We start from the raw sequence: 19,848 nt of genomic DNA on the forward strand, positions 1-19,848 counted from the left end.
AAGCAATATTCCCCATGCTTTTACCTACATTACCTCATTCAGTCCTCACGGTAATAATCCTCTCAGGTAGGAACTATTCTTATTCCCATTTTACAGAGCAGGAATCTGAGGCTCAGAGAGGTTAAGGGGCTTGCGCATGGTCACACAGCCAGCAAGGGGCCAGGCTGGAATTCAGATCTATATCTGAATCCAAGAGTTCAACTGCCGTTCCCATGATATGTATTGATATTTGTCTTTGCCTTCACTAGACCCTGAAATCAGTTTGGCAGCGGCCTTGTCCTTCTTTCTGAGTTCCTAGGAACCAGCCCAGGGCCTGGTACTGAGCAGGCACCAGTGACTGTCAAATAAAAGTGATGATGAATTTATGGTACCAGAAGAGACTCCAGGAGCCAGACAAGCAGCCAGAGGCAACAGGATGGGTCTGTAAGGGTGGAGGTGCAGGCAGTGTGACAGGTGGTGGTGGGAGACACCCCCGTACGGACTAGTTGGACCTGCGGCCACCAGTGGACGGACCCTTCCCAGTCCAAATGCACATCCTTCTTGCCCCTGGTGTCAGGCCCGGCCCCCTGGGGCCCTCCAGGTTGTCTGCGAGAGGGTCCCAAGGGGTCCTGTAACCGGGTAGCTGGGCCCTGGAGGCCTCTGGGGTTGCACAGGCTGTTTCTGCTTTGGTACAGAATCCGGCAACAAGCCAGAGCTCTCAAGGGAGAAGGGGGAGGGGACTCTCTCAGCTGGCTCGTTGAATGTCACCTTATTCTCCACCTTGAGACCTGTCTGAGAGGCCTGGGTTCCAGAAGAGTGATCGACTGTGTGACTTTGGGCAAGTCACTCACCCTCTCTGGGCCTCTATCTCTCCATCGATACAACGACCTGCCTAGGAGTCTAAGTTCTGGCGGTGCCTTCCCCAGTGATGGCTGCTCTTCCCACTGGGTGGCCCCACCTGGTCTCCAGCAGCCTAAGTGTGTCTTCAGACAGGATGTTCCCATAAGGGCACCAGGGCTGAGTGGTGCTCCAGCTACCCAGAGAAGGGATGATGTAGGCTTGGAAGATGCTGAAACCAGCCGCCACCTGTGACTCCAGCCTGACAGCTTGGGAGTGCCAGGCACAGCTGTGCTTTGAGTCGTGGGGACAGTAGTTGTGGATGGTCCCCAGCCTGGCCTCACCCAGCCTCAGCTGTCCCATCTACAGAATGGGCAGAAGGCTGCCATAAGTGCCCCCAGCAGCAGTGGGAGAAGAGAATGGGCGTCGCCAGTCAGTCGGAAAGGTGGCCCTCCCTCTGCCCCCAGCCGTGTGAGCTCAGGGAGAAATCTGGAAATTGCCTAGGAATTGGTTAGGTCATATGCCTGTGAAAGGAACACCAGGGTCACAGCATCCCTGCCACTTGGGTTCCAGACCTGCTGGGCTTCAAAGGGAACCTCACCCCCTGTAGAGAGTGATGAAAACAGCCCAGCAGGGGAGAGGTGACGGGGCACCAGCTGAACAAACAGCAGCCCCCATGGGAGCAGGCCTGGCCCTTCCCTTGTGGTCCAAGCCTGACATGTGGTCCAAGCCTGACATTCTTCCGCTGGCCGCATGACAGGCATATAGACAGGGCGTTTGTGGGTCAAGCAGATTGGTGCTGTGTGCGTGTATGCACACACGTGTGCACCTCGGCACACACCACGAGGGGAGTATTTCTGTACAGGCCACACTGGGCATGCCGTGGGACCACCGCTGTCCTACCCCATGGGCAGCTTAAAAACGTATTAGGGCAGGGGTTGGTGAACTGCAGCCCGCGGGTCAAATCCACCCACTGCCTGCCTTTGCACAGCTCACGAGCTGAGTGGTTTTTACATTTTCAAATGTTTGGGGAAAAAAAAAAAGAGTTCATGACCCGTGAAAATGATATGAAATTCAAATGTCAGCGGCTGCAACTAGTTTTATCAGGACACAGACACATCCATTCATTTGCATACTGTCTGGCTGCTTTCAAACTACAGCAGGAGAGTTAAGCTACAGCAGCAGTTACAATAGAGACTGTAGGGCCCACAGAGGCTAAACTATTTACTATCTGACCTTATCAGAAAGTCTGCAGCTCTGAAGTCAGGGCACTGGGGCATGCTGCTACCTCCCACAAAAACTTAAAGTTTGGCTTCAATGAACCTATCGAGAATTTTACAATTAGAAAATCTAGAGAGAGGTTGTGTCCATTTCAGTACATGCATGTGAGCTTTGGGTTTTACAACTTTATATTGTTTGTGCGTGTGTGTGTCTGTGTACCATGATCTTCAAGATGCAGGATCTCCGACTCATCTTTCATGCATCTGTAGTGTTCAGCACATGCTAGGCTCATGGTGGGTAATTAGTTAAGGTCTGTGGGATAAAATAACGTGTGGTTCTCTCCATCAACTCAACAGTCCTGCTAGCAAAGCGATACTCTTGCCCATTTCACAGATGTGGAAACTGAGGTCTGGACAGGTGACAACGCCTGCTTGAGGCTCTTTCCTGGACCATTAATTATGAGGACAAGATGTCCTTCCTTGACTTTGTATTGCTCCTGGGAGAACTGGGCGATCATGTTATTACACGTCTGGTGGGAGACATCTTGCCCCTCCCTCTAGCAGTTTTCCAGGCATCCTAGGTCCCCTGCCGGCCCCGTAGGTTTCCAGGCCTTCCTCCCTTGTTGGGGGTCTTGGCAAGCTCCCAGGGGCCTGTGGAGGGATGAGTATTTTTTTTTCCCTTTTCCGGCAAACAGGGGGCAGGTGTGGAGTGAGCAGCTCCCGGAGGGGGCAGTGGGAAGACGACTGAAGCTGAACTTCTGGGGGATCCGGCGAGGCTGACCCATAAGAGGGGTGCCATTGAGAGTAAGGGACCTGCTGAAAGGGGGAATGGAGGGAGTTTGGGGCGTTAGGAGCCCAAGTGGGGGTGTGGGGATAGAAAAGGAGCCCCGAACAGGAGTGTGGAGATCAAAGGCAAAGTGGCCAAGTTGGCAACCTTGGGTGGGGCTTTCGCTGCTTCTGAGGGACCATAAGTCACGCCCTGGAAAATCCGCCCCCACCCCCCCAATAGCTTTGAACCTACAGAACGCAGACCACCGAGCCAAGGAGAAGACACACTCCTTCTGCTGTCAGACCCCCGCCCTCCACCAGAGACGGTTCCAGGATAAACCAGAGAGAATGGGGCAGGGGACGCCTAGCAATTCGCCACCAGGGACTCTGCCTCTCTGGAAGGATTGGCACCAGGATTCAATGGTGACTTCCTCTACTCTCAGGATAAAATCCAAAGCCCTTTTCACGGCTGTCCAGTGCTGTACGTCTGGTCCCTGCCCCAGCCTCATCTTTTACCACCTTTCCCTCATCCACTGCACTCCAAACGCAATGGATTTGAACGTACTCTGCTCCTTCCCACCACAGGGCCTTTGCACTGGCTGTTCCCTCTGCTGGGAGCACTGTCTCCCACACTCATTCCTTAGATTTCTATTCAAACCTGACTTCCTCAGATTAGCCTTTCTGACCACTCCTAGACCAAGTTCATTTCATGTTCTCAGACCTGCAACTGATTATCTGTGTGGTTATGTGTTTGCCTGCTTACCGACTACATTGGAATCTCCCGCATAAGTCCTCCACAAATAGACCTCTACTAAGGACCCTGGCTGTCTTTTTTTTTTCTTTTTTCTTTTGGCCGTGCTGCGTGGCTTGCAGGATCTTAGTTCCTTGGCCAGGGATCGAACCGGGGCCACGGCAGTGAAAGCACCAAGTCCTAACCGCTGGACCACCAGGGAATTCCCTGACCTTGGCTGTCTTGCTCCTTGCAGTATTCTAGGGCTTAGCACGGGGTCGAACACACAACAGGAGGTCAGTAAATCGATGATGGCATGAATGAACGATTGGTACCACCAGTGACTGCTGCCAACACCTGGTGTTTTGGAACACAGACGTACTGAAAAGTAACATCAACAAACCAGCTGTTATGATTTTGCCTGTGTTTCCACACTTGGTGACCACCCTGTAGGCACCAAGCAATGGTCTAGAGCAGAGCTATCTACTAGAGCTTTCTTTGGTGATGGTGATGTTCTGGATCGATGCTGTCCAATACAGTAGCCACGAGACACACGCAGCTATTGAGCACTTGAAATGTGGCTAGTGGGACCGAGGAATTAAATTTTACTTAATTTTAATTAAATGTAAATTTAAATTGCCACGTGGGCTTAGTGGCTACCATATTGGACAGCCCAGCTCTAAGAGAGAAGGAAAGTGTCCTCCTGTCCCCAAGGTTGCTACATGCAGTTTTGTCATCTAGGGATTCACTGTAATTCCCTCAAACCTCCATCAGCTGGTCCTTGGGGGTGAACATGCCAAGGATTCCTTGGTAGCTTCCATGAGGCAGGACCTCACCATTCCCCACTGCCCACCGAGCTTGTCGTAGAGACCACCAGGCAACAATGACTAGGGAGATCTCCGCAGTGGTGGCAAACAGAAATGCTGAGAGTGGGACATCCCCATTTTTACCACCATCATCACCTGTCACACAGCACCAAGACTGCCACCAACCTTATCCTCTCCATCATTACCATCACACCACTCCCAAGACCACCACCAACACAGCCATCAACACCACCACCACAAATTTCACAATCAATACTACCACTGACACTATCTTCTCCAACATTACCCGCCCCCCACCATCAAGACCACCAACACCCTCACCCCCCCATCATTACAACCACCATCACATCACCCCAACAATACCAATACTTAGAGCCAATATAAGATACCAGTTAAGAGTTTCGGTTCTGGAAATCAATTGGGCTTAAATCCCAGCTTTAAGTTTAAATCACTCAACTTCTGTGAGACTCAGTTTCTTCATCTGTAAAATGGGATGGCTACTACTACCACTACTACCACTAACATAATAGTGAGACTGGCTGTAACAGTTGGAAAAAATCAAATGAGGAAGTGCATGAAAAGCCTTTTTACTATGATGATTGAGTGCTAATGATCTTCTAGGTTCTTTGCTCAGTGAGCACAATTTTATTGAACCCTCACACAGCTGTGAGAGACACTGACCCATCCATCTTGCAGATGAGGAAACTGAGGCTCAGAGAGGTGATGTAACTTGCCAACAGCCCCACTCCTAATATGAGAGGCTGGACTGGAACCCAGGTCTTCAACAGGACTTTGCTAGACTGTCCCTTTTGGGGGGAGGGGGTCGGATTAGCAGATTGGCCTTCCGCAGTTCTGTGCTCCCTCTTCAGGGATGCCGGGGGGCATTTCAGCATCCCGCCATGAAAGGCGGTATTGTGGTGGTGATGGTGGTGGTGGGGTGGGGAGGGTAGCGAGTCCACTCACCTGTGTCCTGGCGAAACTGGTGCATGGACTGCAGGTCGATGATGTAGGGCACCAGCTGGGCATCCACTTGCCCCAGGACCACAGAACCACGGGCATCCTCCTTGAGCACGTTCTCGATGTGGTGGCACACGGTGGCTGTGTAGGGCCGCCAGCGGCTGTGCTCATTCAGCCACTCCCACACCACCACCCGGGCTACATTCTGCGGTGGGAAGCCCAGCCCGTTCACGGGCATCATCACACCCTGGCCTGGTCGTGACATGGCCGCTGCTGCCTCAGGGGCCAGGACCCTACTGTTACTGGCTCAGCTCCTCCTGGGCCTGGGAGCAGGTGGGGAACTTCCTCTCTCCCCAGGGCGGCAGCAAGGACTCTCCGGCCTCCTTTCTAACTGCCGGCCCTCTCTGAGGCCCAGAGGCCTCAGTTAAAGGCGTGTGGGCTGGTGTTCCGGGCGCCAAGACCCCTTCCCGCAGAGCCGTCTCAGGTAAAGGTGCTGCTCCGGAGAGCGAGTGTCTTTCTTACGATGGGAAACGGTGCTCTAGATTCCTTGGTCCCCTGGGCTCCGATAAGGGAGTGAAGCAGCCGCCTCTACTCTAGGTCCGGGCTCTTTACTGCTGGTCTCCCGTTCTTCCTGGCCGAGCAGGGCCTGTCACCAGGCGGCCCGGCCCCGGCCCTCTGCGCTCCCCACTGCGTCCCAGACCCTGCGCCTGGCTCCAGTGGGGCTGCTTGCCTTGTCTCAGGTCCGCCCCCCCCCGACGGCTCCCGCTGAAGGGGGCGTCCCTGTCCCCGTTGTCCCCGATCCACGGCGTCCTGGAAGGCCTGGGTGGCTGAAGAACGCACGGGGGAGGGATGCGGCGCGTACTCCCTGCCCTCCGGCCGGGGCTGCGGCTCCGGAGCTGGGCTGGGGGAAGAGGGGGGCGGGGGCCCGTGGGCACGCCCCACCCCACTCGTGCTCGCGACCTGCCAGGAGACAAGAAGGGGAGAGGGCCCTTTAAGAATAGAGCGCGGCACCCCCTCCCCCCTTCCCGGGAGAGCGATGGGTTGAGAACAATGGGGAACAGATGGGGGGGGGGCAGCAAGGGGGGCTAAAGGGGGTCGCCTGGTCGCGCTCCCTTGGGGCAGGCCTGAAGGGAGGGCTGGGGCCGGGGGCGCGATTTCCCGAAACTCCTCGCCTGCTGCGCCCCCTCCTCAGTTCCCTGAGCGCTCCCCTCCCCCGGGGCCCGCTCCTGGCCGAGGGATGCAGGGTGCGCGGGGATGTGCCAGGATGCGCGGCGCTGCAGGCTCGGCCCAGGGCCCCTCGGGGGTCGCGTCACCGAGGAGGCGAAGCCGGGAGCTGGATCGTCTATGCCTCCCTCCCTGGGGGAACAGCCCTCCTTCCCCAGCCCAGACCTCCCCAGAGCGCGCGCGGGCCTCCCAAAGGAGCCGGGGGTGGGGTCCCTAAGCGCCCCGCGCTCTCACCGCCTCTCCTCTGCTCTGCCTCGTTCTCCGGTTCACGCTTCAGCACCGCCGCCTCCTGGGCTCCCCCCGGAGTGGGAGGGAGCCGCTGTCCCCCCTCCGTGCCCTTTGCCTCCCAGGCCGCGCACCGGGGCGCTGGGCTTTCCGCACGCTTACAGACTACCTCGCCGACCGACGGACGCGTGAGCCTGCTGCCGGCCGCCGGGATCCCGCGGGTGGGAGGCGGCCTCGGCAGTGCTCAGGGGAGGGAAGGGGGAGGGGGCGGAGAAGGAGGAAGGGGAGGAGACAGATCGCGGCCCTAAGCGCCAGCGGCGCTGACACGCGAGTCGCCGGGCGCCCCATATCCTCGGCTAGGCCCACCTGGGACCCCGCGAGGCCTCCTGACCCAAGCAGGATGCAAGGCATGGAGTGGGGTGTCCACTGGAACGCCTGCTTGAATCTTAGTCATCTTTACATTCTAGTTGCCCAGTCCAGGGCCTGGTACAGAATAGATGCTCAATAAATGCTTGAACGAATGGAATACGATCCAGAGATTGTTTGAAGAAAGATCTTAAAGCGTTCTAGGGTAGGCTTCTTTTCTCCTTCCACTATTCTGGGGGAGGGGAGTGAGGAGGGGCTGGCAGAGGGAATCATAGAATCTGAAGTGTAAGTATGGGACAACTGAGGCCCATAGAGGGTAAGAAATAGGCCCAGGATCACACCGCAGCTTGGGGCAGTGCCCAGACAGCACCCTGCACTGATTCTCCTCCCAGTACCCAATTAGCCAGCCGAGAGCCCACTTCCCCAAGGCAACAAACCCACTCCAGGTAAGTGTGATGGCAACAACATCTTGCCTTCAGGAGGGTGGGGTGGACCTAGGCCAGGAGGCAGAGACCTCGGAGGAAGGTAAGGGTAGGCCCTCCGTCATCTCATTAAGGGATGCCTGCAAACAACAGGTGCTCGATAAATGCTCGGTGAGGGTTGGCTGGATGGAAAAGGAGGCAGGTGGTGGCAGCAGCTCAAGTGTTAATGGGATGACCAGCTCTCCCTCCTCTGGCAGGCTGAATGCAACTGAGAACACACATCATCTTGGAGGGGGATGGACCACCCGGGGCCCGCGGGTGTTTAGATTAGGGAAGATGAAGGATGCGTCCGGGAACTCCAGCCTGGGTGGCAGACGGAGGTCAGCGGCCTGTTTGGGAGTCTGTCCAGAGCAGCCCACGCTCCTCTTCCTCTCCAGGGCAGCTGGTGATAAACTAGAAAAGGTCAGGGGCAGATTGCTCAGGGGAGGTTTCCCAGAACCGAGTTCTGACTCCCCAGACAGCTGGAGGGATCTCCCCCCGACACCGCGCCCCGGGGCCCCTGCTATCTCCTGCTGTCCAGTGCTCAAGGGGCTTTTCCCGGTTGGGCATGATTCTCTTTGCTTCTGCCTGCTGCAGGCTAAAGACAGAGGCTCTGTATAGAGCCAGCTCTGCAGTGCTACCGCTCCAACAGGATGGCTGAGCTCTGGGATTTTAGTCTAGGGTTCACCGATGGCTTTGCAGGGGTCCACGAGCCCTGTCCTCCCATTTACAGGCAAACTTATATGTCTGTGCATTTTTTCTAGAAGGGCTCTGGCTTTCATCAGATTTTTCTCAAAGGAGGCTGTGACCCAAAAGATTTGGAGCTGATGCTAAACAACCTTATGCTACAGAAGGGGATCTGGACCTCAGGGTAGAGAAGAGACTGGCTCAAGGTCACATGGAAATTTAGCAGCAAGTTGGAAAGAAGAAGCCAAGACTCCAGACTGTATAATGCTATTTAAGGTCTGACTAAATGTCACCTCCTCCAGGAAACCTTCTCTGAACTCATCCCATCTTCCTCTGTGTTCCTTTGCACATACCTTGATGTGACACCCTATATCACAACTAGCCGCTTCAGTGGAATCTGTCCCTGCTAGAGTGAGACAGCCATGAGATCAGAGACTGTGTCTTATTCATCTTTGTGTGGTGTGGCTGGTGTGTATTACATAAGCATTGTCGTTTATTGAGTGCCTATTATGTGCCAAGGCACTTACATAATGCTCACTCCTCTTCGCAGTTGTCCTGCAAGGTAGGTAATATTGTCCTCATTTTACAGGTAGAAAAAATCTCCTGGAGCTCAAAGGGGTTAAGTGGCTTGCCCAAGTTCCCACAGGGAGTGAGTGGCAGAGCTGGGATTTGAATCCCAAACCCTTTGGCACCACCCACATCACCATACTGCCATGGTGTCTGTTCAGTGACGAATGAATGGCAACCACCTGAGGATCTGGTGCAGCGTGGCCCTCATGGCCCCTCTCAGCTAGATTGTGGAGCATCTGGAAGTACAAAGCCCTGCTCCCCAGGCATCCTGGGAGAAAGGGATTCCAAGGAGGGGAAAGGAACCTGGCCTTCAAGGAGCTCACAGTCCACTGGGGAGATACTCAGACACCAGTGGGGAAGCCAACAGAGGAGAAGCAATCCATCATGAACTCTTTTAAAAATGTATTGTATGTATGTATGACATCCCTAGTAGAAGAATCCCAGGATTTTGTCTTCTGTGTGTTTCTGTCTTGCTTCCTTGAGGCCATGATACTAGCTGAGGTCATCAGTACAGTGAGTTGGGAAAAGATGATTCTGCCACTTTTCCAGATCTTTGAGTGACACGTCAAATCCGAGGCTGATCCCACTTACTTAACCTGTGTGTGAGTTTCACACTGACTTACTTGCTCTGTGATCATCAGTGATTTCAAATTTGCTGATGTAGCCATGCTTCATCATCACAATTAGAAACCAGACGATGACTCTGGAGCATGACCTAAAGGAACTTGGAGTTTTTCTTTCTTCTCAGCATTGTTGATGCTCTTAAGAGCATTGGCCAGGATGTTCATGTGCACCATTATAGCAGCATGGGAGTACGGCAGAAAGAGATGACTCACTTTTTGTTCTCCTGTCCATCCATCTGTCCATCCAACCATCCAGCCATCCATCCATCCATTCATCTGTACAAGTACCCTCCCTCCCTCCCTTTCTCCTACCTACCCATCCCTCCATCCATCTATCCACTCATCTATCGGTCCATCTATCCATCCAAAAAATACCAGACCCAGCCCATGAGCCAGGCACTAGGCTATCTAACCCAAATAGCATGGTTCTTGCTCTCCTGTTTCTCAGACTCTAGTGGGAGAGTGAGCTGTGAATCAAAGAATCACATAAAGTATGATTAAAAATTTGCAAGAGCCATGAAGAAGTTCAGGATATCATGAGGGCCTCTACCAGGGGTCCTACCAGGTCTAGGGAGTCAGGGAGGGCTTCTCAGAGGAGGTGACATTTCAGCTACTCCCCGAAGGATCCATAGTCTTAATGTGGCTAAGCCAGTGGGAGGAGGAGCAGGAATGTGCGAAGGCCCAGAGGTGGGAAAGAGCTTGGTGTGTTAAAGCAACAGAGAGGAGGCTGGAGTGGCCATTGAGAATGGATCAGGGGTGAGCGTGGGGCAAATCGAGGTGGGCAGGGCCACCATGCAGAGCCTAGCATGGGTTTGGGATTTTTATCCTGAGAGCCATGGGGAGTTACTGAAGGGGATTTAATGCAATCTGAGTTGTGTCTGAAAGAGCCCGACAGTAACTAGACTTTATTGAGCACCTACTGTATGCCCAGTGCTGGGCTAAGTGCCCCAGAGGGGGAAGTGAAGATGTGGGAACCGTTTTCTCTGGGACACAGAACAGGATGGGTGACCCTGAAGACCATACCAAGGTCAGGTATAATCGGGGCATGAGTCCTGCGAGGCAGATGGCACCCCTGCCCTGCACCCCGAAGGGCCAAGTGAGTTCAGACTTTTCCGAATTCTTCTCTCCAGCTCCCTACATCCTGGTGCGTGGACCAGCTGTGACCTTTCCTACAGCAGCGGGGGGAAAGTTTAAGTGGGAAATAAGAAACAGAGCAAGAAAGATTGTTTGGGTGTCTTGGGGACTGAAACAGGGCCCCTGGAACTCAGAGCGTTCTGCTGAAAACAGGGGACTTCCTCCGGCTTGCAGGATGCAGGTGGGGTGGCGAGTGGTACAAGGTCATTTGCTGCCAGCCGAGAACCGGTGGTGGAATTAGAGAAACCCCAGAATGGTAACATACACAGCTGGCCCTGGTGGGCGAGGAGCGTCCACGGGCACAGCGGCCAGGGTGGGAGCTGCTCTGATGGCCACACGTCCAGGTCGTGGGGTTGCTGCCGGGTGAACACAGATCCCTGAGCTTCACCCTAACATTTGGATCCAGCGGGACTTGCGTGGGGCTTGAGTATCTCTCAGTGAGACAAATGGCTTACCTTAGAGCTCTGGGCCTCACTCCGGATGCATAGGAGAATCTCCTGGGGAGTGGTTAAAAACTATCCATGTCCCAAGCCCCACCCTCAGGAACTCTGAGTTAGTTGGACTGGGGGTCCTGGCATCAGTAGTTTTTGGCCAGTGGTCCTTTCCTGGCTTGGGGCGATTGAAACTGAGAGAGGGTTAAATCAGCCCAGGTAACTGGGCCGATAATACATAGTATGAGCTCTCAGCTCTCGTTCTGGGCCATCCGCTTGTTCGTCCAATCAGAAGATGTTTATCGAGCATCTACTATGTGCCACACACTGATCTAGGCACTGGGAATACAATAATAAACAAAAGAGTCAAAAACCTCTGCCCTCCTGGTGCTGACATTCTAGTGGGGTGGAGGGCAGAGATAGACAGTAAACAAAGACATAAGTAAAATACATAGTATATCAGAAAGTGTAAGTGCTGTGGAGAAAAATAAAACCTTCTTAACATCGCTGGTGGGGATGTGAATTGGTGCTACTGTGTTGGAAAACAGTCTGGCTTTATCTCCTAAAGCCGAGCATGTACGTATCCTATGACCCAGCAATCCTACTCCGAAGTAGGCACCGTGGGGAAATGCTGGCCCATCGACACCAGGAATCACCTGGAAGAATATTCATAGGGGCGCTGTCCACTAAGTGTCCACAACTGGGAAACACCCACATGCCCATCTATGGGAGAGCAAATGAATAAATTCCCATGATGAAATATTACTCGGCAGTCAAAACACAGGAACTATAGCCACACATTGCAATGTGGATGGATCTCTGAGAAAGAATAGCCAATGAAAAATGTCCCATTACATAAACACGATATCCTTCCTATCAAGTTAAAAGCAACTAAAAGCATACACACACATATGCAATAATAAACTATAAAGAGGAAACAAGGGAAGTATCACTATAGGATTCAGGATGAAGATTATGGTGAGGGGATTATCATGGGGCGGGGGGAACCATCTGGTTAGATGCAGGTTATTGTCAAGGCTATAGTTTTTGTTTCGAGTGGTGGTTTCACAGGTGTTTATTATATTATTAAATTTAATAATTAAATGCTGATGAGAGTAGGCTGTGAATCAAGGGTTATGATTACCCCCTCTTTATTTTTTGTGAACTTGGGTTAAAGAAAAAAAAGCAAGCAAGCAGGAGGGGCTAGAGCACGCTGCTGGTGGGAGGTGGATTGCAATTTTCTTTCTTTTTTTGGCATGTGGGATCTTAGTTCCCCAACCAGAGATCGAACCCGCGCCCCTTACAGTGGAGCCCCTTGCAGTGGAAGTGCAGAATCTTAACCACTGGACCGTCAGGGAAGTCCCAGTTTGCAATTTTCAATCAGTTAATCAAGGAAGGCGCCACTGGGGTAACATCTGAGCCGAGACTTGAGGGAGGGGGTAGTGAACCACAGGAGAGATGTAGGGAAGGGTGTCCTAGGCAGAGGACAAAGCAGGTGCAAACGCCCTGAGGTGGGAGTGTGCTTGGCATGCTCTAGGCATGGCAGCGGGGTCCGTGGGCTGGAGGGAGGGAGTGTGGGCACTTGTCCTGCATGGAGGAGAGAATAAAGCAGGCTTCGGGGAGGGGACAGGGAGAATGGTCCAGGGTTCCCCAAAGAGCCCAGATCCTGGATCTGCTCTTCTCAGCAATTTGCCTTTTGATTTTTTTTCTTGGATTCCATGAGACACTTCAGTTTCCTTGAGGTAGTTTAACTGAGTTTCTATTACTTGCAACCCAGTGAGTCCTACTTGGTTAAATCACTGACCCTGTCTGGTCCAGAAGACCGTGGTGCGGGTTACTTCGGGAGAGGTTTCTCAAGAGATAAGTGCAAACTCGAGAGTGGATGCTGTGCAGTAGAAAACCACCCGGAGATGGGAGGAGACCCAGGCCAGCATCAGATACGGGGCATGGAATGGTGATTAGCCCATCCACCGAGTGCTTTTTAAGCATCAGGGATTTTATTAACTTCTTTCCAGCCTCCTGGGTATTAATATAGATTTTACAGGTGAGGAGACTGAGACCCAGGGAGGTTATGACATGCAAAGTGAGCAGCCGAGTGGGAAAACCCCATGTCTGTTTGACGGTGAAGCCCCTGCACCTGGGATACGAGGTTTCTGACTCTTTTCCATTGGTGTGTCCCCTCATCTTTGGGTAACTTGGGGGCAGGTGAGTCCTTGTCACTTCTCCCTCTTTTCCAGCCCCTGGGCAATCTGGAGGCCCGCGGGCAGCTAGGCGTGGTGGGCGCAGGCCATCCCAGGACCAGCTGTGTCTCCAGCACGGAGGGAGGGAAGGGACCCAGAGAAAGAACAGAGTTCAGAGTCGGCTGTGGCGGGCATGTGGCAGGGATGCGGTGCAGCTCTGGGGTTTATGCAAAGCTGGTCCATCTGAGGAAGGCGGGGAGCAGAGAGGAGCTCTGACTTTCTCCAGGATCCTAGTGCATTTTTTTCCCCCTCTAGAAACGGCCAGTTTCGTCCAGGGGAGGGAAGGGCGGGGAGGGCTGCGAATTGAAATGGAAGCATAGCGCCCCCTGGTGGCCTATTTTGGGTCATTGCTCTAATGCTGGAGGGATTTCCCGGTAATTCATTTTATTTTTGTCATGGTAAAAACGCATAACATAAAATTTATCGCCTTAACCACTTGTAAGCATACAGCTCAGTAGTGTTAAGCATATTCAAATTGTTGTTCAACCAATCTTCAGAACGTTTTCATCTCATAAAACTGAAATTCTATACCCATTAAACAACTCCCCATTCCTGCCTCCCCCCAGGCCCTGGCAATCACCTTTTTACTTTGTCTCTATGAATTTGACTGCTCTAGGGACCGCCTATAAATGGCCTCATACAGTATTTGTCTTTCTGTGATTGGCTTATTTCACTTAGCATAACTTCCCCAGGATTCTTTCATACTGTAGCCTGTGTCAGAATCTCCTTCCTTTTTAAGGCTGAGTAATATTCCACTGTATGTACACACCACATTTTGTTTGCTTCCACCTCTTGGTTATTGTAAATAGTACTGCCATGAACAAGCGTGTGCAAATATCTGAGATCAAACTTTCAATTCTTTCCAATCTATACCCAGAAGTGGAATTGCTGGATCATACGTGCTATGGACTGACTTGTGTCTCCTTCCCCTCCCCCAATGCATTTGCTGAAGCCCTAACCCCACAATGTGACTCTATTTGGAGACATGGCTTTTAGGAGGTAATTAAGGTTGAACAAGGTCATATTGGGGTCCTGATCTGATAGGACTGGCGGCCTTATAAAAAGAGGAAGAGACAGAGTTCTCTCTCTCTTTTCCCGGTCTTCATTCACACATTGAGGAAAGGCCATGAGGCCACAGCGAGAAAACGGTCTTTTTTTTTTTTTGTGGTACGCGGGTCTCTCACTGTTGTGGCCTCTTCCGTTGCGGAGCACAGGCTCCAGACGCGCAGGCTCAGCGGCCACGGCTCACGGGCCCAGCTGCTCCGTGGCATGTGGGATCTTCCTGGACAAGGGCACGAACCCGCGTCCCCTGCATCGGCAGGCGGACTCTCAACCACTGCGCCACCAGGGAAAGTGGTCATTTACAAGCCAGGAAGAGAGCTGTCACCAGAACCTCACCAAACTGGCACCCTGATCTTAGATTTCCAGGCATACATTTCTGTTGTTTAAGCCCCCCAGTCTATGGTATTTTGTTATGGCAGCCTGGACTGACTATTACAGTTTGGTAAATCTACTTTCAGTTTTTGAGGAAGCGCTGTATTGTTTTCCACCGCAGCTGCACCATTTTACACTTCCACCAACAGTGCAAAAGGGTTCCAATTTCTCTGCATCCTCCCCAACACTTGTTATTTCCTATTTTGTTGATAGTAACCATCCTCATGGGTGTTCCAGGTAATTTTCCTCCTGACCATTCAGTGAAGGCTTACGTGTGCCCAGTACCGGACCAAGTGGGTTCCATGTTTGCTGTCATTTAATCCTCATGTTAGCAAGTGAAAGTGTTAGCATCGTCCACATTTACAGATGAGGAAACTGAGGCACAGAGGTTGAAGGGACAAGTAACTAACTTTAATGTCACCAGCCAGTAATATTTACATCAAGGCCTCAAACTTAGTTGTGTGTCTCTCTACAGCCCAGGATCTTGACAGCAATCCTATTCATCTTGGTGATGATGGTGGTGATGATGACAGCTAGTGGTCACAGAGCATTATGCCTGTGCCAGGTGCTGTCCTCCACTTTTTAACATATATTTTAACCCATTTAAGTTTTACAACAATACTATGAGATATATTACTATCCCCATTTAACAGATGGTGAAACGGAAGCACAGAAAACTCAAGTTGCATGCTCAATGTCAGATGGCCACTAAATAGTGGCCAGGATTTGAAGCCAGTGTCCTATTCTGCCTTCCTATGGGCACACATAGCTTCCAGCAAATCCTGTTTATAAAAATCCAAATCCTCCCAGAGTAAAAATGAGGGAAGGAGTATTTGCTGTAATAAAAGCATCACTACCACAACTCTCCCTCCTGGTGTGTATGTGATGCTGTACAGTTTGCAAAGGATTCTCACGGCTCAGAGGGATTAATCCTCATGCCACCTTTGTTGAAAAAGGACTGGTTTTGAGTATGAAAGGGGCCGTGACTGATCTGAGATCATCTCTGGGTTTCTGGGAGCTGGTACTCCAACCCTGGGCTCCCAAGGAAAGCTCAGGCATTTGTATCAAACAAATCAAGTTTGTACCTGGCTCCCTTTTTCTTTTTTGTTTAAATTTTTATTTTAAATTCATTTTGGGGGGCTTCCCTGGTGGCACAGTGGTTAAGAATCCACTTGCAAATGCAGGGGACACAGGTTCGAGCCCTGGTCCGGGAAGATCCCACATGCTGCGGAGCAACTAAGCCCGTGAGCCACAACTACTGAGCCTGCGCTCTAGAGCCCGCAAGCCACAACTACTGAGCCTGTGTGCCACAACTACTGAAGCCCGCACGCCTAGAGCCTGTGCTCTGCAACAAGAGAAGCCACCGCAATAAGAAGCCCACGCACTGCAACGAAGAGTAGCCCTTGCTCACTGCAACTAGAGAAAGCCCATGTGCAGCAACGAAGACCCAATGCAGCCAAAAATAAATAAATAATAAATAGATTAAAAGAAAATTATTTTAAAAAATTCATTTTGGACTTAAAGAGAAGTTGCAAAGAATTCAATGAATTATTGTATATCCTTCACTCAGAGTCTTCAAATATTACCATTTTACCGTATTTACTTTCTTTATCTCTCTCTCTCCAGTTGATTGGATGAGGCCCACCCTCATTACAGAAAGTAATCTGCTTTACTCAAAGTCTTCCAATTTAAATGCTAATCATGTCTAAAAATATCTTCACAGCAACATCTCAACTGGTGTATAACCAAACATGTGGGCACTATAGCCAGGCCAAGGGAACACATAAAATTACCCATCCCAGCTATCAAGTTTCTTTCATCCTTCTGCTTTTCTGTCCTAGATGTGTTGACATTTCAGCCTTAGCATTGTCACCTCAAGGTTACAAGATGGCTGCTGAACTCCAGAAATCACAATCTCAGACAACAATACTGTCCAGAGCAGTGGAAGTCTTTTCTTTGCCCATCTCTCTCTTAATAGACAGTCTGGGAATAGACTGGAAGACAGTCTTCCCAGAATCCCTTAGCAGACTTCTCTCTAGGTTTAATTGGACCGAATAAGGTCACATGTCCACCTCTAGACCAATCACTGGAAAGGGGACACAGGATGCCAGAATTGGCTTAGACCAATCAAGACTCATCCCCTGGGACCAGGTGGATGAATTTGGGTAGCAAGGGAAAATAGAGGAATGACTGCTGGGTAGGCAACCAACAGTGCTGGTGTGTGCTCGATGCTCATAAACGCTAAGGAGTGAACCAATGGATGACTTAAACTTGGTAGAGGCAAGAGTCCGATGAAGGAAACCAAGTGTGTAGAGAGTTGGCTTGGGTCTCCTTTGCAAGCTTAGCATTCATGGCTTGCCCAGTGCCCTTGACGATGAACAGGCTATCTGGGAGACCCTAGCTGGTCAGGTAGACAGGGCAGCCCAGTTGCAGAGGAAGAAGTGGCCACCACCAGCCTTTGTCCTCTCTGATGTGACAATCTGGTTCCGTCCCATGGCCTCCCAGCCTGGGCTCTGGCCAACCCTCTGACACCGGGACAGCCATCTGCTGTTCTAGAAGCTGACTCTGCAGGCGGGAGACCGTGGAGATTTCCCCAGCAGGGAGTAGGGGTGGAAGGAGAGAGGGAAGAAGGGGAGCTCTCCACCCCAAAGCTAACAGCCAGTAAGAGAGGTCAAGGGTGGGGACACGGCTCGGGTCCAGGGCTCAGGGGACACGGGTTCGTGCCCCGGTCCGGGAAGGTCCCACATGCTGCGGAGCAGCTGGGCCCGTGAGCCGTGGCCGCTGAGCCTGCGCATCCGGAGCCTGTGCTCTGCAACGGGAGAGGCCACAGCAGTAAAAAAAAAAAAAAAAGAGAGAGGTCAAGGGTATCCTGAACCGGGTTGGAAAATTCAATCCTCATTTATAGGATACTCTCCAAGCCTTTTCACATTTACCGTCTTAAGTATCCCCACAGGCAAGGGAGACAGATATCATTCTTCTCATTATATGGATGAGGTCCTGGAGGTCCAGAAAGTCAAAAAGCCTTGCCCAATGCATTTCCTATTGCTGCTGTAACAAATGACCACAGACTTAGTGGCTTTAAACAATATAAATTTATTATCTTACAGTTCAGGAGGTCAGAAATCCTAAAGTCAAGGTGTTGGCAGGACTGCGTTCATTCTGAAGGCTTCAAGGGAGAGTCTGTTTCTGTACCTTTTTCGGCTTCTAAAGGCCACTGTGTTCCTTGGCTTGTGGCCCCTTCCTCCATCTTCAAGGCCAGCAGTGTAGCATCTTCCAATCACGCCGCCTTTCCTCACTCTGACCTCCTGCCTCCCTCTTCTAAGGACGCTTGCGATTGCATTGGGCCCACCATCTGGATAATCCAGGACAATCTCCTCATGTCAATCACATCTGCAGAGTTCTTTTGCCTTGTGTGCTAACATATTTGTCACTTGTGGGGATCAGGATGTGGACATCTTTGGAAAGACATTATTCAACCTATCGTGGTTACCCAGCTGAGGAGAGACCGAGAACTTCTGAGCCCCTACATTGCTCCTTTGCCCTTCTCCTCAGCAGTTTCACTGTGGCTGCAGTCACTGACAGATCCTGTTTGTGCCTTGCACACCCCAGTGGCAGCATTTCAGTGGATCCTGCATTTGCCTTTTTTTTTTTTTTTTTTTTTTTTCCGGTACGCGGGCCTCTCACTGCCTTGGCCTCTCCCGTTGCGGAGCACAGGCTCCGGACGCGCAGGCTCAACGGCCATGGCTCACGGGCCCAGCTGCTCCGCAGCATGTGGGATCTTCCCAGACTGGGGCATGAACCCGCGTCCCCTGCATCGGCAGGCGGACTCTCAACCACTGCGCCACCAGGGAAACCCCTAAAGATCATTTTAACATCTTTTTTCATGAATTGTCTGTTCATAGTTTTCGTCCATTTTTCTATCTGTTTTTCACATTTTCCCCTCAAATTTAAAAGGTTAGTCATATATTAGTGAGAATGGCCCTTTACCCATGATACATGTTATAAATATCTTCTCCCAGTTTGTCACTTGTCTTTTGACTTCGCTTATGGTGTTTTCGACATGCAAAAGTGATGAAAGTTTTATGTAGTCAAATGTACTAATCTTTTATTGCATTTGGATTTTGAGTCATAGTTAGAGGCCTTTTTTTCCCACACACAAGTTATGGAGGAATTCACCCATACATATACATCTAGGAATTGCAGTTTCATGTTTTACACCTAGATGCTCATCATTTAGGAGTTTATTCTTTTTTTTTTAAATAAATTTATTTATTTATTTTTGGCTGCGTTGGGTCTTCGTTGCTGCATGCAGGCTTTCTCTAGTTGCGGCAAGTGGGGACTATTCTTCGTTGTGGTGTGCGGGCTTCTCATTGCGGTGGCTTCTCTTGCTGTGGAGCAGGGGCTCTATGTGCGTGGGCTTCGGTAGCTGTGGCTCGCAGGCTCTAGAGCACAGGCTCAGTAGTTGTGGCACACGGGCTTAAGTTGCTCCGCGGCACGTGGGGTCTTCCCAGACTAGGGCTCGAACCCATGTCCCCTGCATTGGCAGGCGGATTCTTAACCACTGCACCACCCAGGGAAGTCCCAGGAGTTTATTCTTGTGTGTTGTGTGAGGAGTGGATACTGGGTCAAAAGAAAAGAAAAACAGAGAAAGTATTTTTGGGACAACTGGTAAAATTCGAATAAAGACCCTGTATTAGACAATAGTATGAAGTAAATGGTAAATGTCCTGAGTGTTATAATGGTACTGTGGTTATGAAGAATAATGTCTTTTATCTTATATGACCACCTGCTGTCTTTAGGGTTGATACGTCACTGTCTTCAATTAACTCTCAAATGGTTGAGCAAAATTACATATAAGTATGAAGAGACACTTAATAAAATGTGACAAAATATTAGCAATTGATGACAGGCATATGGATATTTATTATCCTTTACTATTCTTGCAACTTTTCTTCAGGTTCAAACTTTTGAAAAATAAAAAGCCAGGAGGAAGCGTGCCACTGCAAGGTTTGAGTAGGCTGACGAGGGCGTCCGGCCCCTTTAAGACGGCCCCGTCCCTTACGTCCCGCCCCCGGGCCCCGCCCACCCGGAAGGGCTCGGCCCAAGTCCCGCCCCTCCACCGCCAACCTCCTTTT

The 19,848-nt window shown here is 51.2% G+C and overlaps 1 protein-coding gene and 1 pseudogene across 2 annotated transcripts in view; both read right to left on the reverse strand.

The window, feature by feature from the left end:
* DTX1 (deltex E3 ubiquitin ligase 1) overlaps positions 1 to 5,583 on the reverse strand; it is a 37,287-nt gene extending 31,704 nt beyond the window's left edge. For both annotated transcript variants that reach the window (XM_067700674.1, XM_067700673.1), the window contains exon 1: positions 5,325 to 5,583. In XM_067700674.1, the coding sequence (XP_067556775.1) occupies positions 5,325 to 5,583 (259 nt within the window). The remainder of the gene's footprint in view (positions 1 to 5,324) is intronic.
* Positions 5,584 to 9,056: 3,473 nt separating this feature from the next.
* LOC137203823 (small ribosomal subunit protein uS8 pseudogene) lies at positions 9,057 to 9,651 on the reverse strand (annotated as a pseudogene).
* Between the last annotated feature and the right edge of the window lie 10,197 nt (positions 9,652 to 19,848).

This window comes from Pseudorca crassidens, chromosome 12 (assembly GCF_039906515.1).
Source record: "Pseudorca crassidens isolate mPseCra1 chromosome 12, mPseCra1.hap1, whole genome shotgun sequence".
NCBI classification, from domain to species: Eukaryota; Metazoa; Chordata; class Mammalia; order Artiodactyla; family Delphinidae; genus Pseudorca; species Pseudorca crassidens.